General features: G+C 36.3%; 1 protein-coding gene across 2 annotated transcripts in view; it reads right to left on the bottom strand.

Moving 5' to 3' along the window:
* The window catches only part of UBN2 (ubinuclein 2), a 67,067-nt gene that overhangs the window by 15,984 nt on the left and 32,935 nt on the right, over positions 1 to 18,148 (bottom strand). The window contains exons 6-13 of one of the 2 annotated variants that reach the window (XM_060156552.1): positions 16,357 to 16,846; positions 11,107 to 11,177; positions 7,574 to 7,703; positions 4,816 to 4,934; positions 4,195 to 4,308; positions 3,469 to 3,612; positions 2,691 to 2,741; positions 352 to 394 (exon numbers count right to left, since the gene is read on the bottom strand). In XM_060156552.1, the coding sequence (XP_060012535.1) occupies positions 352 to 394; positions 2,691 to 2,741; positions 3,469 to 3,612; positions 4,195 to 4,308; positions 4,816 to 4,934; positions 7,574 to 7,703; positions 11,107 to 11,177; positions 16,357 to 16,846 (1,162 nt within the window). The remainder of the gene's footprint in view (positions 1 to 351; positions 395 to 2,690; positions 2,742 to 3,468; positions 3,613 to 4,194; positions 4,309 to 4,815; positions 4,935 to 7,573; positions 7,704 to 11,106; positions 11,178 to 16,356; positions 16,847 to 18,148) is intronic. The other variant, XM_060156553.1, reaches the window with a different exon arrangement.

Here is an 18,148-nt window from a genome sequence, read left to right on the forward strand (position 1 = left end):
AGATTAACACTCTGGCAGCTTCTTCTTTGTTTTGAGCCTTAGGAATTTCTCTTACATATTTATATTTGCAACCTCAGCGATGCTTCTGAGAGATATTTGTCATATTTTATTCAACACTTCTAAGTAGTAATAAGCCTTACAATTTAACTAATGTATATAAATTTCCCACTGCCACAAAGTCATCTCTTCTCCCAAATACAATGGTTTTAGGATTTTTACAATGTTTGAAAACACCCATCTTAAGAGTATGGTACCTAAGATACACGTGAAATACCATATAACCTTTTCATCATAAGGATGTATTTCAACAGTCACCAATTATCACTAATTAAAGATTTGGTTCATTCTTACCTTCACTTTGGGTTTAGGTGCAGGAATCACCTTTTTCTTTGCCCTAAGAGAAAAGATTAAAAAGGAGTCCATTTCAGGAGCAGTTAAGTCACTCATTAGGAAATGGTAACATATAATCTTGTAATTATATGGGTAAATAATTTCTTCTATTTGGGAAGTTCTCTGAAGGAACTATATATAAGTTATATAAGTGCTCAGTTTATATGTGAATATACAGCAACATGTTCCCCAATTTCAATTAACTAGAATAAAGGCCAAACCATTAGTAAAATGTGAAATGTGGATGATAGTTTTTTAAAAATTTAAATGTAAATACTCCAAAAAAGAAATGTTAAATAACTCAAAACAGGCTAACAAAGCTGCCTAAGGAGACTTATTTCAAAGAATTGGTAAGAATTTGTAATTATTTATAGAATAAGAGCTTCAAGGAACGTTAAACTCAAATTAAACCATGCTAAGAAGTTGTAAATGAGATACTGTTTAAAAAACAAAACAAAAAATCCTCAAGTTTTTAAAGAAAATTATTTTTAACATAATAATTTAGATAAAAAATTTCAAAATGACAGAAAAAAGGCAATAAAAATACCATGGATCCTTGGAACCTTTGGGAACCAGTGTGGAGAATGTTTGAAGATTAAAAAAGGGTTGAAAAGCTAAAATACCTCACATGTCAGAATATTTCGACTTCACTAAGTTAAAATGCCATCAATTAAATTAACAAGTATCTTGATTAAAATCTACAACTTCGTAAGGCAACAGTAATATTCATGACTTTCAGGCCCATATTATCACACAGATTCCGACTTTCTGATACAAAATGAAACATAAAGCCATAATAATGAGGCTACTAAAAAAGAAAAAAAAACTGAGGTAAAGGATCTATGTAAACACTTGCTTTAGAATTAAAGGAATGAATTATTTATACTTGAATTGTAACGTGATTTTAGAACTATAGGGAAATTAAAGGCCTGAAATATTATTGACACAAATACATATAAAGGCATAAAAAATACACATACCCCCCCCCCCGGGATATCTAAACCACCTGCAACAAAGTAAACCTATAATGTATGAAACCAAACTACTCCAAATTTATACCCAAAACAACAAAACTAGCAAGATCTGAAAACCACACCAACTCAATACATCTCTGATGGTATACTAACAAAGTGTCCTTCCTAAAAGCTGTAAAAAATTCCACCTACAGGGGGCTTCCCTGGTGGCGCAGTGGTTGAGAGTCCGCCTGCCGATGCAGGGGACACGGGTTCGTGCCCCGGTCCGGGAAGATCCCACATGCCGCGGAGCGGCTGGGCCCGTGAGCCATGGCCGCTGAGCCTGCGCGTCCGGAGCCTGTGCTCCGCAACAGGAGAGGCCCACGTATCGCAAAAAAAAAAAAAAATTCCACCTACTATAACTGTATACAAGGAGAGGGGGAATTTTGTAACATTACCCAGATGTTAACCAGATCTCTTAGTGGAATACTGAACTACAGTGCTCGGTAAATTCTCAGTGACTTGCTAATTTTATATTTTATTAACCCTTAATACTACACTTCTAGGCAATAGAGAAGTAGCCTTAAGTTGTAGGTAAAAATAAAATCCTTGTCAAATTAACCAGTATTCACCCAAAAATGTAACCACAGAAAAAACTTGCCTTTTCACTAGAGACCTTAAGTTGTAGGTAAAAATAAAATCCTTGTCAAATTAACCAGTATTCACCCAAAAATGTAACCACAGAAAAAACTTGCCTTTTCACTAGAGACCCTTGCCTTTTCACTAATTAATTCTAAATTAATTCTTTAGTAATTATCAATACATCACTAATGAAAGATTCAGTTTTGGACAGAGGGAAGGACATGAAGAGTATGTTAATTTTGTAGAATAAAACACTGCAAGGCAAGGCTAGGTAAGATATATACAGAACTGTCTTGGAAAGCATGAGGATAACAGATTACCTTTGTAGATGGTCATTAAGAGGGAAAGAAAAAAGTATACAAAACAACTGGAGGGCAGATCCTCCAGGAACAAAGGAAACCACCAGAGCCTTCCTGTTTACATGGCTTCTCACTACCAGATCTCAGGCCAATATGTTACATTATGGATTCAAGTTTTTAGAGGCTAGTCTGAGAAGTTCTTTAATAGATAAATGTGTCCTGAGGTCTACAGAGTCAACAGTTTAAACGATTTTTAAAAACAAAAAAGCAGTGGTAAGACAGAGATTGTATAAATGTATGTTTAAGTTCTATTTTACCTAGCATTTAATAAATGATATTTTTGTTTACTAAATATCATAATGTGAATAAATATAAATGAAGCAATCTGGAGTCTGCATTTACTCACGGAGCAGAAGTAAGATGATTATGTACACTCCGACTTTCCTTAAAAAGCATTCTGGAAAAATTAAAAGGACACAATTATTTTTCCACAGCAGATAATAACATGATAATCACTTTGTCATTTTAATCATTTAATATTCAATAGGCTACTATTTGCTTTTTTACCAAATAAAGACTTATAATGGTACAGTAAATTCAATAACCTATTTTATGGGAAGTGTTATATTACCTCTTTATTTAAATCTTTTAACAGATTTCTGTTGATTTAAGATGAATACTTCAGGATGACAGGTTGAGACAGCCAAGTCTATTAATTTTAACATTCTTTACTTAACTCTTTAAACTGGGCTACACTTAGTTATAGAGATACCACTCTACATTGACTATTTTCAATAGCACTAAGGCTGTGCCTCTTTTTCTACACTCTAAATCTTGTACTCAGTTACTTATCTTCATGATACCCATATAAAGTTCCCCTTCCAAAGTTCAAAACTTTCTTCCCCCCTCCCCTTTTCTCTTATTAGGAAATTCACGTGCAAAGAAGAAAAAGTGGTCGGTTAAAAAAAAAAAAAATCACCTTTATGTGTATCTCTATGTCCATGTGACTAACTGTTTTGTCTTTTAAGTGAGTGAAGCTTTCAAAGCAGACATCATCTGAGATGACTGTAAAGAATGTTAAACACACTAGGTTCTTAGGAAAATGAATGTCATATGTGTGTGTATATGTCTTTAATAACAGCAATAAAAAAGTAAAATAAAATCTAGGATGTCATATTTCTTACCTTGCCTGCATCCAGCCCTTAGGCCACAATGGTTTCACCTCTGTCTCCATAAAGGATTTAAGATAATCCTCAGCAGACTGGCTTTTATTTGGCTCTAACTCATAGCATCCCAATTTGATCTCAACAAGGTTACATAACAAAGTTCTAAACAGATTAAAAATATATATTTATATATAAATCTGACTGCAAAATTGTAGAAAATTAAGCTTGAAACAGATTTTTTAAAAGCACACAAATCTGACAGCAATAATAAAGACTATTATCTGAAGAATTCAGAAGATGACATGAAGATAGATAATTTCTAACATATATCATTCGGTGTACTATAGCCAAATTTCCAATATGAGATAATTTCCTTTGATACCTTTAATCCAGGCACCAAAGATTAAAAGGGATAGTCCTACAACTAAACCCTCCACTTGGAGTACAGAAATACTGGTAAGAAAGATGACTGGTTATATAAATGTATTTAGTACTTCACCTCTGAAACCAGTATGACTTACTCAATAATAAGATTAACTTATAAAAAGTACTATAGGTAAATAAAAGTGATAGAACTCTAAGGATATTAGAACCAAATTAATTTTCTCTTGAATAAATTTTTCCTACACACTAACTTTTGGTTGCTTCTATCTAGTTTTCCATTTACTATCGATTCTTTTTATGAGAAACCTTACTTCTGCATCAGCTATTTGGTTAAAAGTGAAGGTTTTGGTTAAATCTTACCTAATGGTGTCATCCCAGTGGAATTTCTTCCTTGGTCCTATGACACGTTTCCCTGGTTTCTCATCATCATCTTCCTCAGATCCATTTTTTTCTCGTTCTTCATCTGTTTGAAACCTAAAAATGAAAACTATTTTATGAAGCAAAGTTTCAACCCAACACTGCCTATAACATGCTCCTTAGATACTTGTTGAATTGCTTAATTGAATGTTAACTCAAAAGACAGGGTAAATGAGGAGTCTACCTTTCCACATAATACTTTGAAGTTGAAGTGCATTATAAAGCGCTCTGGTAAATAAGGTCTTCAAACTCTAATATAAAGGCATGAACACTTATCTTTTGTATCCAACTTCAACCAGTCAAGTAGGTCAACATGTGAAATGTCTGACCAGTGTCAGCTCTAGCTTTGATCACATCCATACACTAAATCAAAAGACCTTTTGCCTTTCACACCAAAGCAGTTGAGTGGGAAGTGACTTGCCATTTAGAAAATATATTCAATTATACCACTTCAGTGGTTTATGTGGATTTCTACTTGGTGATGAAGTCCACTTAAGACCAATCTCTAACAGCTACAAGTATTTCTCAAATGCAAAAGCCAGTCCAAATAGAAGAGGTACATACTTGGCACACTTAGCTTGATTACGAGCCTGGCAGTCCTCCTGGTATTTAAATAGCTGTTCAGGCATGACATTGCTAACAGCCAGTTTCAGTTTTTGCAGAGGTTCTCTTAAACGATCATCCTGAGGAAAAAAAAACACTGAAAGTTTTTTCAAACATATTTACAAAACTTATTTTGCAAGCAGATCCTCAGAAGATGAAATTTGGGTTTTAGATATTGATCACACATTTGAAATGTTAGCATATTCAAATATGGACATTACTTCTAAAATGCTGACTTTTCATAATGCACACTGTATATAATAAAATTAGGATAACCCTACTTCCCAGAAAGCCAAGCAGAGTCCCAGTTTTTGCCTGTTGCCTCAGCATAATTATTAATAGTGCTCAATTACACTCTTAAAAATACTCCAGTAAATTATATGGACACTTTAACTGTAATAAAATGATTAAATAGAGAACAAAATCTACACTGTGCAGACTACTACCAGTTAATCCCCATTATGATGGGGAACTAGTACCACAAGAAGAGATCCTGCTTTGGAGGACCGGAATGCACAATTTGGTTTGGTGACTACCAACAGAATGTTGGCATCCTGTTTTCTTGTTTATTGTTAGTAACTGTGACTTAAGTTGTAAGCAAAAATGCAAGGTCAAGGCCAAAGTGAAAGAGGACAATGGGAGACTCTTATTCATGTCGGTTCAGGGCAAAAAGAAAAGTAGGTTTGTATCTGACAGCTTTAATCAATCAATTTATTTATTTCATCTTGCAAGTAACAAAATATATATGTAGCTATTTAGAACATACTCTTATTACTGTCATAGGTGCAGAAATATTAGACTTTGCTTTTCTTACTGACACAACTGTGTTTAAAATGTGATTTTTGGTAAGGAGAAGATTTTTAGGAATGCAATTATCATGTTATGGCAGGTGTGTTTTACAAATTAAAACATTTTATTAATAACATTAATTTTATTAATAAAAACAAAATACAAATATTACTAACAAGCATTTTACTTATTTCATGCATACCAATTAATAAATATTATTGCACATATGACAGTGTCTGCTATAAAATCCCATTTAAAAAAACGGAAGATCCAGTATCATGGTTTCTGGGTGATCTCATCTTAAGAATTACATAGCTGAGACTATCTGCCTGGGAACAATCCAAATATACATCAACAGTAAAATGAATAACTGAGATATACTCATACAATGGAATACTGTACACACAGCAGTAAAAATGGAGTTCCCCTGCATGTAAAGACAGATAAATCTGAGATGCATAATGGTGAGTGTAAAAAAGCAAGCTGCGTAAGAAAACAGACACTATTGCTCCATTTATACGAAGCTCAAAAACATGTCAAACCAAACAATATAATGTTTAGGGATACAAAGGTACATGATTATACCATATAAAGAAAAGCAAGGGTTAGATAAATGTCTTTCTTCCATAGTCAACATTCCATAGTCAATGTCCAGGCATAGGCACAAAATCTGAGACCTCAAATAAATTTCATTTGTTCATTAACCTGCTTTGAATTGAGAAAGAACTACAGTTTCTCAATTCAAAAGAACTATTTTATTAGTAGAAGTATAGCACCTTTAACAAAGAATTCTATGCCTGTCAGATCACACCCACTGCGGTGACCCAGAGCACCACACTCAGTCCGCTATCTGTACCATGCTGTGCTTTGCGACTCTAACCCCCCGACCAGAAAAGTTCAGACTGACTCAAAATAATACCACCAGAGTTTTCACCCCAAGAATATGGATTGGGATGAGAAATCTACAGTCAATCTCTGTGTGGAGCTTTTCTGTAATATAAAACCTTGGAAATAAAGAAAACTTATCTGCAGATGCACATAAAAGGATAAAAGTGAGATAGGGCAAGAGAGGTAAAGAGAAACAGAGTTAATTCAGATTATCAGTTCCCATTCCTTCCTGGTTGCATTCTTGCCCTTAATTCCAGGAAATACCTTTATTCATAGAAAAAAAGTGTTCTTTTTTTTTATCTTAAACTGCATCCAAGTTATTTTTTCTATAACTTGCAAGTTGTAAATATTTTTAAAATACATAGTCAAACAAATCATTAAAGGAAGAGTAATCAGGACAGTGAAGGTACTGAAGCCCATTTTATATGAAGTAAAGAAAGGGACATAATTTGTGAATAAACGCAAAAGGAGAATTAGGACCAATGGGATGGAAAGCACTTGGATTTGACTCAACATATGCAAGAACTTCCTGATACTGTAATGAAATAAGTTTCTGATCACTGGAAGCATGCAAACTTGCACAATTACTTAGAGGCACTGTAGTCGAGAAGAATCTAGCAGAACATGGATGGTTACACTAGATAATCTTTAAATTTAAGTGCAACCCTGTGATTCTTTCCATTGGTCTTTATGTCAGTGTGAGCATATCTGTATAGGTCCATTTCAGGAATAAGAAAATTGAATTATACGTATGTCAGATTATTTGTTGAGGGCAAAGTTGTGTCAGTTGTGGAACTGAGGTTAATTTACCTAGTCCAAGAAGCATTAGAAAACATTATGTCTCATCTAAACCTCTCAATTGATGAAAAGCAATTTTTTCCCAGGGGATCCAACATGCTATGGTTACTAAAGAACATCCTATGGTTACTAAATATGTACAATACAATTATAAAGCAATTAGTATGCAAAAGCAGCAAACAGAAATCAGTCTCCTTTCAGGTTATAAAACCCCAGAAGCAGGTATTATTGTTCCTCCTCTTACCTGGACATTGAGATGTAACTTCTTTAGACGTTTTACCAGTGTTTCTTTATTGCATGGCACAAAAGCTTCAAGGTGGGAGTAGACACTGCTACGAATCACAGGGCCTAGTTCCTGCAGCTGTAACTCAATGCTGACCAAAAACAACAACAAATAAGTAGTACAGAATTTCTTTTAGGTAGTAACAAACAAGCAAGGAGGCAGAGGCAGTGATTTTTTTCTCCTTTTACCTTTCCATGATTTCCTAGACAGTATTTTTCAAGGAAAAAAACAAACAAAACCATAAATCGTAATGCTATAAAAAATTTCAATGAATCTAGTTTAAGAGTAGAATTTATAACCCCAACAAGATGGCAAATAATTTTTTTGCTTCTTTTTTTTTTAATTGAGGTATACTTGATTTACAATACTGTGTTAGTTTCACATATACAGGAAAGTGTTTCAGTTTTATATATATATATATATATAAAATTACTTTTTCAAATTCTTTTCCATTATAGGTTATTATGAGATATTTAATACAGACCCCTGTGCTATATGGTAGGTCCTTGTTGTTTATCTATTTTATATATAGTAGTGTGTATCCTAAACTCCTGGGAATTCCCTGGTGGTCCAGTGGTTAGGACTCCACGCTTCCACTGCAGGGGGCATGGGTTCGATCCTTGGTTGGGGAACTAAGATCCTGCAAGCTACACGATGCAGCCAAAAAAACCCACAAAAAACCTAAACTCCTAATTTTTTCCCCACCCCGCCCAAATAAGTTTTTGATGACAGGGGCAAAGTCTACATTTTTGGGTAAAGCACAGGAACTCCATTATTAACCAAAAACTCACTTCCTCAAAGAGACATCATACTTCCCCTCACCACCCTGCAACTGCTATACTAGAGTCACAGTTTCAGTGAATTCTTAGAGTATTTTTTCCTTAAAGGTGTTTGAAAAAATTACAGATTCAGAAGAGGTAAAGCCCTCCTGGCTACACGCACAGACTGTTTTATCCTTCTTTGTTTTCCTTATTGTGCCTCCACTGAACTAGATATTTAATAGTTTGTTCAATTTATTCCAGTTCTCCAGTTCCTGCTAAAAGGGTATTTAACCAAACAGTTACTTCAAAAAAAAAAAAGGGAAGAGTTTGTAATAGCCACCATATTCTCAGCAAGACAAGCCTACTGATAAACAATTGAGGTTTCTTCCAGATGGAAGACAGTATATCTGGCAGTTGCTACTGTAGAAAGATGAGAACAGATGTTAATTTGAAGGTCAAGACCAAACTGGGGCCCTTGGCAACAAACTATGTCCAAATCATCATGTTTTACTATAGAAGAAGGTGCAAACAGACGTAAATATTTTCACAAATATAAGGTGCATGAAAAGATTCAATTAACAGCTTTTGCGGAAGGAAAGAAACCCTGCCAGATCAAATGTACCCAACACTTATAACATACACTGCAATTTCAGAAACAATGAAATGTGGAAAACTATACTCCTTAGAACTGACAGTTGAAAATTCTTGGTATTAGAGAAGCCAAATACAACAAAAGGATAAATAAAAAGAACTTTAAGGCCTATTAGAGCCAGAGGGTCAAATCAGAGGTTCATATGGAAGACAATCATTCCGGTCATGAGTCCTGTGTACAAACACTTGGTTAAATATTGTGGTTAGTTCTTTATTAAAAGTCAAGACTCTGGGTAGGAGGCATTCTAGGCTTGCCCCATTATAAAAGCTTAGTTAAAGCTGAAAATAGGGCTTCCCTGGTGGTACAGTGGTTGAGAGCCTGCCTGCTAATGCAGGGGACACGGGTTCGTGCCCCGGTCCGGGAAGATCCCACATGCTGTGGAGTGGCTGGGCCCCGTGAGCCATGGCCACTGAGCCTGCGCGTCCGGAGCCTGTGCTCCGCAACGGGAGAGGCCACAACAGTGAGAGGCCCACATAATGCAAAAAAAAAAAAAAAAAAAGAAGAAGAAGACAAGGGGGCATAAGAAAGTAGTCACTAAAAGGGAAAAAATTCAACTCTGAACACTAGGGCTTGTAGAATTAGAGGCACACTCTCAGTGAAATAAAAAGCAGATGAGCTCCAAGAAAACTAGAAGATTCGTTTTAAGACAGACATGGCAGGAATTAACAGAGATGCTTCTCTGAGATGTTATATCCCAAGGATGATTTTTTGATTCTCTCAGAAGAGAAAGAGTTGTCCCCTTACAGAAGAGTAAAATAAAAAAGGACTGTCTCAGTCACAGGAAAAAGACCTGATCTAGAAAACTTAGGGCTCTTAGGTTAAAAAAAAAAAAAAAAAAAAAAAAGGAGATAGTCAGATCCCAGATTTTGGAATCTGGGACAGCTCTGATGAGTAATGGTTACACTGTTCATTGAATCTAAGGTTTAAAAGGGAGCTAGGTAAAAGGAGGTGGAACAGACAGGAAGCACCTGCAGGCAGACAGAATCAATCTGAAAACCCCTGGCTAAAATAAAGAATAGGAACAAGAAATTCCTGTCTCCATGCTACTAGCATACTAGGTTATGTGTTTTATGAGTCCATGGAGACCAAAATGATTTTTTACGTACTTCAGGAGAATGAGAGATTGCATTAATTAAAATAGTTATCAAAACCAATAAGCTAATCCAACCTTTATATCTCATGAGAAACTATCTCCATTATATATTTAAAAGACAGGAATCATAGTATTGGAAACACTGCCTTGTTTCTTTGTATATGATGCTACTGAACCACCAAAAGTAGGCATACATTATTTTCATCAGAGAGGAATTTGCTGCTTTTCCCAGGACCACTTCCTTTTTGCCCATTTCTGCTTGTAGCCAATTATATACTCAATTTCTGGAACCATGGTCAAAATTTATAAGCCTTATAAGGTTTATAAGTACAGCTTATGTGACCATAGTCTTAGAACGTGCAACTTCATTAATGTTAAACTCTAGCTAAGGTTGAAAATTATCACTAATTTAAATACAATTTATATCATAAACCAGCTTTCACCCTTTCCTTTCCAACTTAACATCTGTCTTCTCCACACTGACTCCGTCCTACCCCACAAAAATGATTCTTCATTAAACCACACTTTCCATTTGGCTATAAATGTCTGTATGAATTATAATAAACCTCACTGGATACTAATGGAATTATTTTCCCCACATCTGAATCAAAGTAGAAGGAAAGTACACCAAATTTAATACAAACAATCAGAACTGTCCCAGAAAGATATTTTCACATAACGTGACAAAGAATGCATTTAAATCTAGGATAATATTCAACCCATACAGCAGTCACTTGCTCTGGCAGTTATAACACTGGAAGCTTTGATTATCATAAGGGGTCCCGGAGAACCAATGTATGTAGAAGCATCGTTTTGCTAAGAAACAAATGTTAATCACACATGCTGTGAGGCCAAAAGGGAAGAGCTAATGCATGAGACTAGCCAACCACTCAGCATCTGTACCTCAAAGGCCTACTATATTTTTTAATGACTTCTTAAGGTTTAAATAATTTTCAAGGTTTCTTAATCAAAGAAGAAAATTACTTACTCCAGAAGAATATTATTCATATCCTGTGTAAAGAATTTTTTCCTTCCTTCTTCATCAAAAAGTTTGGCAGCCTAGAGAAACACAAGATTGTCAATATAACTCTCAATAAACACATTACACATTATACGCTTCCATATCTATTTACTTAGAATAAGCTCCTTGAGGGTGGGGCTACGATTAACTTCATTTTGTCCCAGCTTATTACCTGGCATGAGCAGGCAATGAAACAGTGCTGAAACAAAATTTAGCATACATAACATTCTTCCCTGTTATGTCTGTATTTCATTTTTCTGAATTTTCCTAAATTTAAAAAGTTACACAGGGGCTTCCCTGATGGCACAGTGATTAAGAATCTGCCTGCCAATGCAGGGGACATGGGTTTGAGCCCTGGTCCGGGAAGATCCCTGGTCCGTGGAGCAACTAAGCCCATGCGCCAACAACTACCGAGCCTGCACTCTAGATCCCGTGAGCCACAACTACTGAGCCCGTGTGCCACAACTACTGAAGCCCACACGCCTAGAGCCCATGCTCCGCAACAAGAGAAGTCACTGCAATAAGAAGGCTGCTCACTGCAACGAAGAGTAGCCCCCGCTTGCAGCAACTAGAGAAAGCCCGCATGTAGCAACAAAGACCCAACGCAGCCAAAAATAAATAAAATAAATAAATTTATATTTTTTAAAAGTTACACATATAAGACTTTTTATGGGTGCTATGGGTGTCTTGTGTATTTTGAGTATCTGTAAGGTTTGTTTATCAATTCTTGCTGTGATCTCCAAGATAAGAGAAAGCAGATGTCTCATTTTCTACAAGACAATACTGTCCAACGTGTTTGATATTCTATATATTATACTCATTACCATGTTTAATCTTCATAACAGCCAGTGGCATTGGTATTATAGCTCCCATTTTACAAACAAGGAACCTAAATCTTACAGAAGTTACATGATAATGCCCCCAAATCACACCGCTAGTAAGTGGTGAATCCAGGACTCAGACCAGAAGCTTTCTGACCTCAACTGTACAACAGTGTCACCCTGTACAAAGATACTCAGCTTACTGCAGCCAGTCTGGGTTCTACCTAATTACTAACAATGAAAAAATTAGCCACAGTCATTATCAAGGGATAAGCAACAATTAATTCAATGAGGATAAGAATAATTTCATCACTGTGTTTGTCATCTTAGCCAGTTTACCAGAAACAAAGAGTATGCAAACCAAGACACTGTACCATAAGCAAAATTTACTGGGGAAATAACAAAAGATAGTTTATCTTGAGATGCCCAAGATGTAAGACATCGAGAGGCCTGATCCAATAACCTGAGCAAGCCACATGCTGACTCTGTCAGTCGGCAGATTGATAATTTTACACTGTTTGACAACATCACATTCTGTAAATAGAGGAGGACAATTTCTGAGATGTGCCTCAGTGCTTCTTAGAAAGGATGAAGACTGGGTATGTGTAGGGAGAAGAAATATAGGAAGAAAGCCAGAATGGAAACTAAACTTCAAGAAAGAGAATCAAAAGAACTCAAGAGGTTGAACAGTGGAAGATATGTTACAAAGTGAGAAAAGAGCAACAAGAAGAAAGTCCTTATCAGACAGATATGAGCATTTTAGGCAACAATGAATTCTCATCTCCTGAAGAAAAAAATACCATCTCCTATTTCAAAGAAAAAAATACAGAGAATTCACAGATACTAATAAGTGAAATGAATCTTCTTATTGATAATTTCCTACTAAGAGGTTAGGAAGTAGCTGTTCTAATCCTAGCATGGCTACTACAGAAAGAGTTTTTAGTATATGAGATATAACAGCACCTTACAAGATTGAAACACACTCATTACTAATCAATTCTGTTTATTAAGTGAATATGAATGGCATACAACACAGTGGACGGAGTGCAAGTTATGAAGCATGATGGTCCTGCCTTTAAATGCTGACTTTGCATCAAGCCTCACCCATTTAAAAATTATGTGGCCTTGGGAAATTGCTTTAACCTTTCTGAACCTTAGTTTCCTCATCTATTAAATGGAAGAATACTACCTACCTCACATAATTGTTGGAGGATTAGACTCCACAGTATATACAGTATTCTAAGCCTAGTCAGGGAACTGTCTCCTGAACAATAAATGATGTCTTGTGAAGCTGTGGGTCCCAGGAGCACTGCACTCAATACAAGGTATAGGTTTTTGCTAAATAAATAATAGCTGTTATTATTAATTATATATTGAAAAACCTGGATTACATCCCTAGCACTTTTTATTTAAAACATAAAAGAAACTAAAGATTTTAGGGGCAACATGGGATAGCAAAAAGCATGTACTATTGAGTCAGGTGAACCCCTGTGTTTAAATTCAGGCTCCACCACTTACTAGTTGTGTGGACTGACCAAGCTATTTAACCTACCTCCACTTAAGTTTGTTAACCATAAAAAGGAAATAATACCTACACTTCATACATAAAGTGGTTAAGAATAGTAAATAAAAAACCTATTTGATTAATAAAATCATTGTATACTTTTCAAAAAATAAGCACAGAAAATAGCAAAAGAATGAAAAACAAAGGAGGGGGAGGGAACAATAAAACAGAATATAAAGGAAAATGACAGAATAAAGATGAATTATATATCATTATCATTATAACAGTGGTAGGTAAGATAAAATCTTAAAGAGAAAATCTTAAAAAAGACTCAGATGAGGTCGATAAACAAATTTCCATTTACATGCTGTCTATAAGAGAAAGAGCTAAAATAAGTCAAAAAATAAAAGAATTCAAAAAAAAAGAGCTAAAATGAAGGTAAATGATGGGAAAAGCTATACCATGCAAAAATAAAGAGAAAGGAGTCTACAGTAAAATCAGACAAAACTGAATTCAAGGTGAAAAGCATTAATAGCACAGAAAGGGTCACCTTCAAGTGATAAATATCACAACAGAGATCTAGCCATCAAGAATTTTATGGGCCAACAAACAATACAGCATAGAAATAAACAAAGCAGAGGACTTCCCTGGTGGCACAGTGGTTAAGAATCCACCTGCCAATGCAGGGGACACAGGTTCGAGCCCTGGTCCGGGAAGATCCCTCATGCCACAGAGCAACTAAGCCCATGCACCACAACTACTGAAACCTGCGTGCCACAACTACTGAAGCCCGCATGCCTAGAGACTGTGCTCTGCAACAAACAGAAACCATTGCAACAAGAAGCCCATACACCGCAATGAAGAGTAGACCACACTCGCCGCAACTAGAGAAAGCCCACGCGCAGCAACGAAGACCCAGTGCAGCCAAAAAAAATTAAATAAATAAAATAAAAATAGCTCATGAGTAAAATAAAAGATACTTAGAAATAAATGACAGTGAAAATCTTACCAAAAAAAGTAAAAAGAAAACAAAGCAAAAACTATGGTAAATACAAGTTATAACCTAAAAAACACTGGCAATGAGATACTTGAGCACAACTCTCTAAGTCCTGAACTAATAAATAAAGTACCTTAAAATAAGTAAAAATGTAAGAGAATTTAATAAGCCACAACCTCAGAAGAAATGCTAAAGAACAAAAACAGAAAAAAGAATAGAACTGATAAACAGAATCCATGAGTCAGTTGTTAGAAAAATTAGATAAATCTCTCTCTTCCCTAATTCAGAAAGAGTTAAGAGAAATAAATACAACATAGAGATTAATAAATTTAAAATGTGATTTAAATGGTTACTATAACCCTAGAAGAAAGACACAACTTGTAGAATAATCCACACATTATACTTCGACTAACAATTATTTTTAATAACAACATATTTGCAAATGCATGGATTAAAATCCAGAAAAATTAGTTTAATGGTCGTTATCCCTGTTGGGGGTGGGGAATGTCTGATTATGGGGCATCTTTCCCTAAGTATAAAATACAATCGGGGGCTTCCCTGGTGGCGCAGTGGTTGGGGGTCTGCCTGCCGATGCAAGGGATGCAGGTTTGTGCCCTGGTCCGGGAGGATCCCACGTACCGTGGAGCGGCTGCGCCCGTGAGCCATGGCCGCTGAGCCTGCGCGTCTGGAGCCTGTTGCTCCGTGGTGGGAGGCCACAGCGGTGAGAGGCCCACGTACCGCAAAAAAAAAAAAATTATATATATATATATACATATATATATATATATATATATAATTGGGACTTCCCTGGTGGTCCAGTGGTTAAGAATCTGCCTTCCAATGCAGGGGATGAGGGTTCGATCCCTAGTCAGGGAACCAAGATCCCACAGGCCTTGGGGCCACTAAGCCCACACCGCAACTAGAGAAGGCCGAGAGCCACAAGGAAGACCCAGTGCAGCCAAAAAAAAAAAAAAAAATTATATTGAGTGTACAACTTCTGTAATCAGGAGAAAAAAAAAAGAGGACTAAAACATGGCATGGGTTCAAACAAACATGCTAAAGTAATTTAAAAAAGGGCATTTTGGGCTTCCCTGGTGGCGCAGTGGTTGAGAGTCCGCCTGTTGATGCAGGGGTTGCTGGTTCGTGCCCCGGTCCGGGAGGATCCCACATGCCGCGGAGCGGCTGGGCCCGTGAGCCATGGCCGCTGGGCCTGCGCGTCCGGAGCCTGTGCTCCGCGACGGGAGAGGCCACAACAGTGAGAGGCCCGCATACCGCAAAAAAAAAAAAAAAAAAAAAAAAAAAAGGCATTTTAAGCAAGGTTTGAAACATTTTAAGTCAAAATTATATTTCCCTGAGATTAAAGGGAGAAGTGTACTGACATACCTGGATTTGCAGCTAGTTAAATAAAGATTATGTACCCAAGTCAATCGGGAGAGGAATCTACTGTGAAATGCTAAAATCTCAACTCTTAAAAGTTTGTCTAGTGAGAACACAATGTATGCTTACTAAAGCTGCTGATTAGCTGGTAAGGATTAGCTGGTAAAATCGATTGCAGAATAACTAGTTGTTAACAACAGTTGGGACCAAGTTCAAGTACACTTCTGCATTGTTACTATTTGTTCCTACCTTTCTTCTATTTTCTTTACATGACTATGTATATATTTATGAAACCTATGCAGAAAAATATAAAGTGAAGTGAGATAATAAAACAACCAACTTTTATCCATGTTATAACTATATTTAAAAGAAAAAGACTATGCATAGAGCCAATGCTTAAAAGGAAATATAGAAAATAAAGTTACTTCTAAGTAGTTAGGATTATAGGTTATTATTTTTGCCTGAAAGTAATTATTGTTATGTTTGTGCAGCAAACACAAGAAAATTATCACACTTACTACACGGAGGTCTTCGATACGTTTTTCAAGAAGGACAGGCAGACCCTCTGGGAGTGTAGGTACCACCTTGGGCATAACTTGAGAGGCATAGGTTGGCTGGGTGGTGTTTCCATTCTCTCCTCCTGACTCAGACAGGGGGCTACCATTAGAAGCAGCATCCAGTAATCTGTCAAAGTCAAAATCATCTAGCATCTCTAGGGCATTTTCAGCTTCCTGAAATAGTTCATGTTCATTTGTGCTAACAAAAATGGGGAGGTCCGGATCAGCACTATTCAGATTTAAGTCCGAGACATCATTCCCCAATGCCACAGCAGCAGAGGGGGTTTTATGCAGAGAGGAGGTCGAGAAGTTCACTGGGACTTTAGGGTTAGACTCCTTCCTTAATGCATCCTTCTCTTTTTGAAATTTTCTTATCATGGCAGCTAGAGAAAGAGAATCTTTATAACGTTTCTTCTTTTTTTCAGATTTGTGTGAATTTAGAGCCACAACTCTGTGAAGAAAAAAGTGATCAGTTAGGCTATGTATGATTTTAAAGGTTAAAACCCCAATAAGCAGGCACAGAATTAAAATAATCATTTGATAGGTGAGGAAGCAAATTTGTTACTAAATTACACTTTTACAACGGCATCTTCATCATCATCTGGATTGTCACTTATGAAAGGCACGTGAATGGCCATTAGAGAGAAGAAAACGAAATAACGTCAACAGAAATAAACAAAACTGAATAGAGCTCTGGTTTATTAAGTATACGAAGTTAGGGAATTCCCTGGCGGTCCATTGGTTAGGACTCCTTACTTTCACTGCCAAGGACGCAGGTTCAATCCCTGGTCGTGCATCTAAGATCCCGCAAGCCCCTCAGCGTGGCCAAAATAAAAAAAATAAAAGGAAATGAAAGTATACGAAGTTAAACTTACTACTCTGTTTGGAATGTTCATTCTTTAGCACATCTATAAAGTAGGCACCTAAAGAATTAACGAAGTAAAGAAATGCACTTTTGCTGAAAACAGAGTTGATTACAACCAGAGAAACCTACATAATACACCTTCACACTGGTACCCCAGGTGGTTTGTGCTACAAAATGCCAAAGAAATGCAAAATGTCTGTGTCAATCTGTGAGCCTTCATTCATTACCATGTCTTCTATCCAGACCCTATTCTATCTGCTACTACCTTCTGATCATTTTTCACTTTCCATTCTAGGAACAGCGTTCTGAGGCTTTCGGATAGATACGTGTAATTTTCAATGACAACTTTCTCCCTATAGGGACTAAGAGGAAAGGGTGGTCTCTGTTTAGCTATCACCTTCTCTAAAAAATCTTTTCTAAATTTTATGGCTTATATGCTTCTACGTGTACTACAGAACCTAAAAGATCATAAGTGACTTACAGGTAGGCCAGTGTTTCATTTACTGTTATATATCCGAAACCCAGACAGTGTCTGGTACACAGTAAGCACTTAGTAAATATTTGCTGAATGAAATCAGTTTACAAATTTGAGAAAATGATAAATTCAATAAAAGGCATTACTTACAGTTTTTGTTCATAAAGAAGTTTACTTGTAAATAATGAATATTTAAAACAACCAGTAGTAATATTTTTTTTTCTTAATAATTTCTTAATGACTCAGGGATCACTATAATCTCATGTTTAGGAGGGGATAAATACCTCCCTATATCAACTCTGGAGATACTGACAGCCCCCAATTCAGATGTACCTCCTCTGCTAAGGAGGGGAGGAAAACCCAGCCTCTCACAAGTTTTTGTCCCTTGACTCTACCTTGACTCTACAAAAAAA

The sequence above is a fragment of the Lagenorhynchus albirostris genome, chromosome 8 (assembly GCF_949774975.1).
Source record: "Lagenorhynchus albirostris chromosome 8, mLagAlb1.1, whole genome shotgun sequence".
NCBI classification, from domain to species: Eukaryota; Metazoa; Chordata; class Mammalia; order Artiodactyla; family Delphinidae; genus Lagenorhynchus; species Lagenorhynchus albirostris.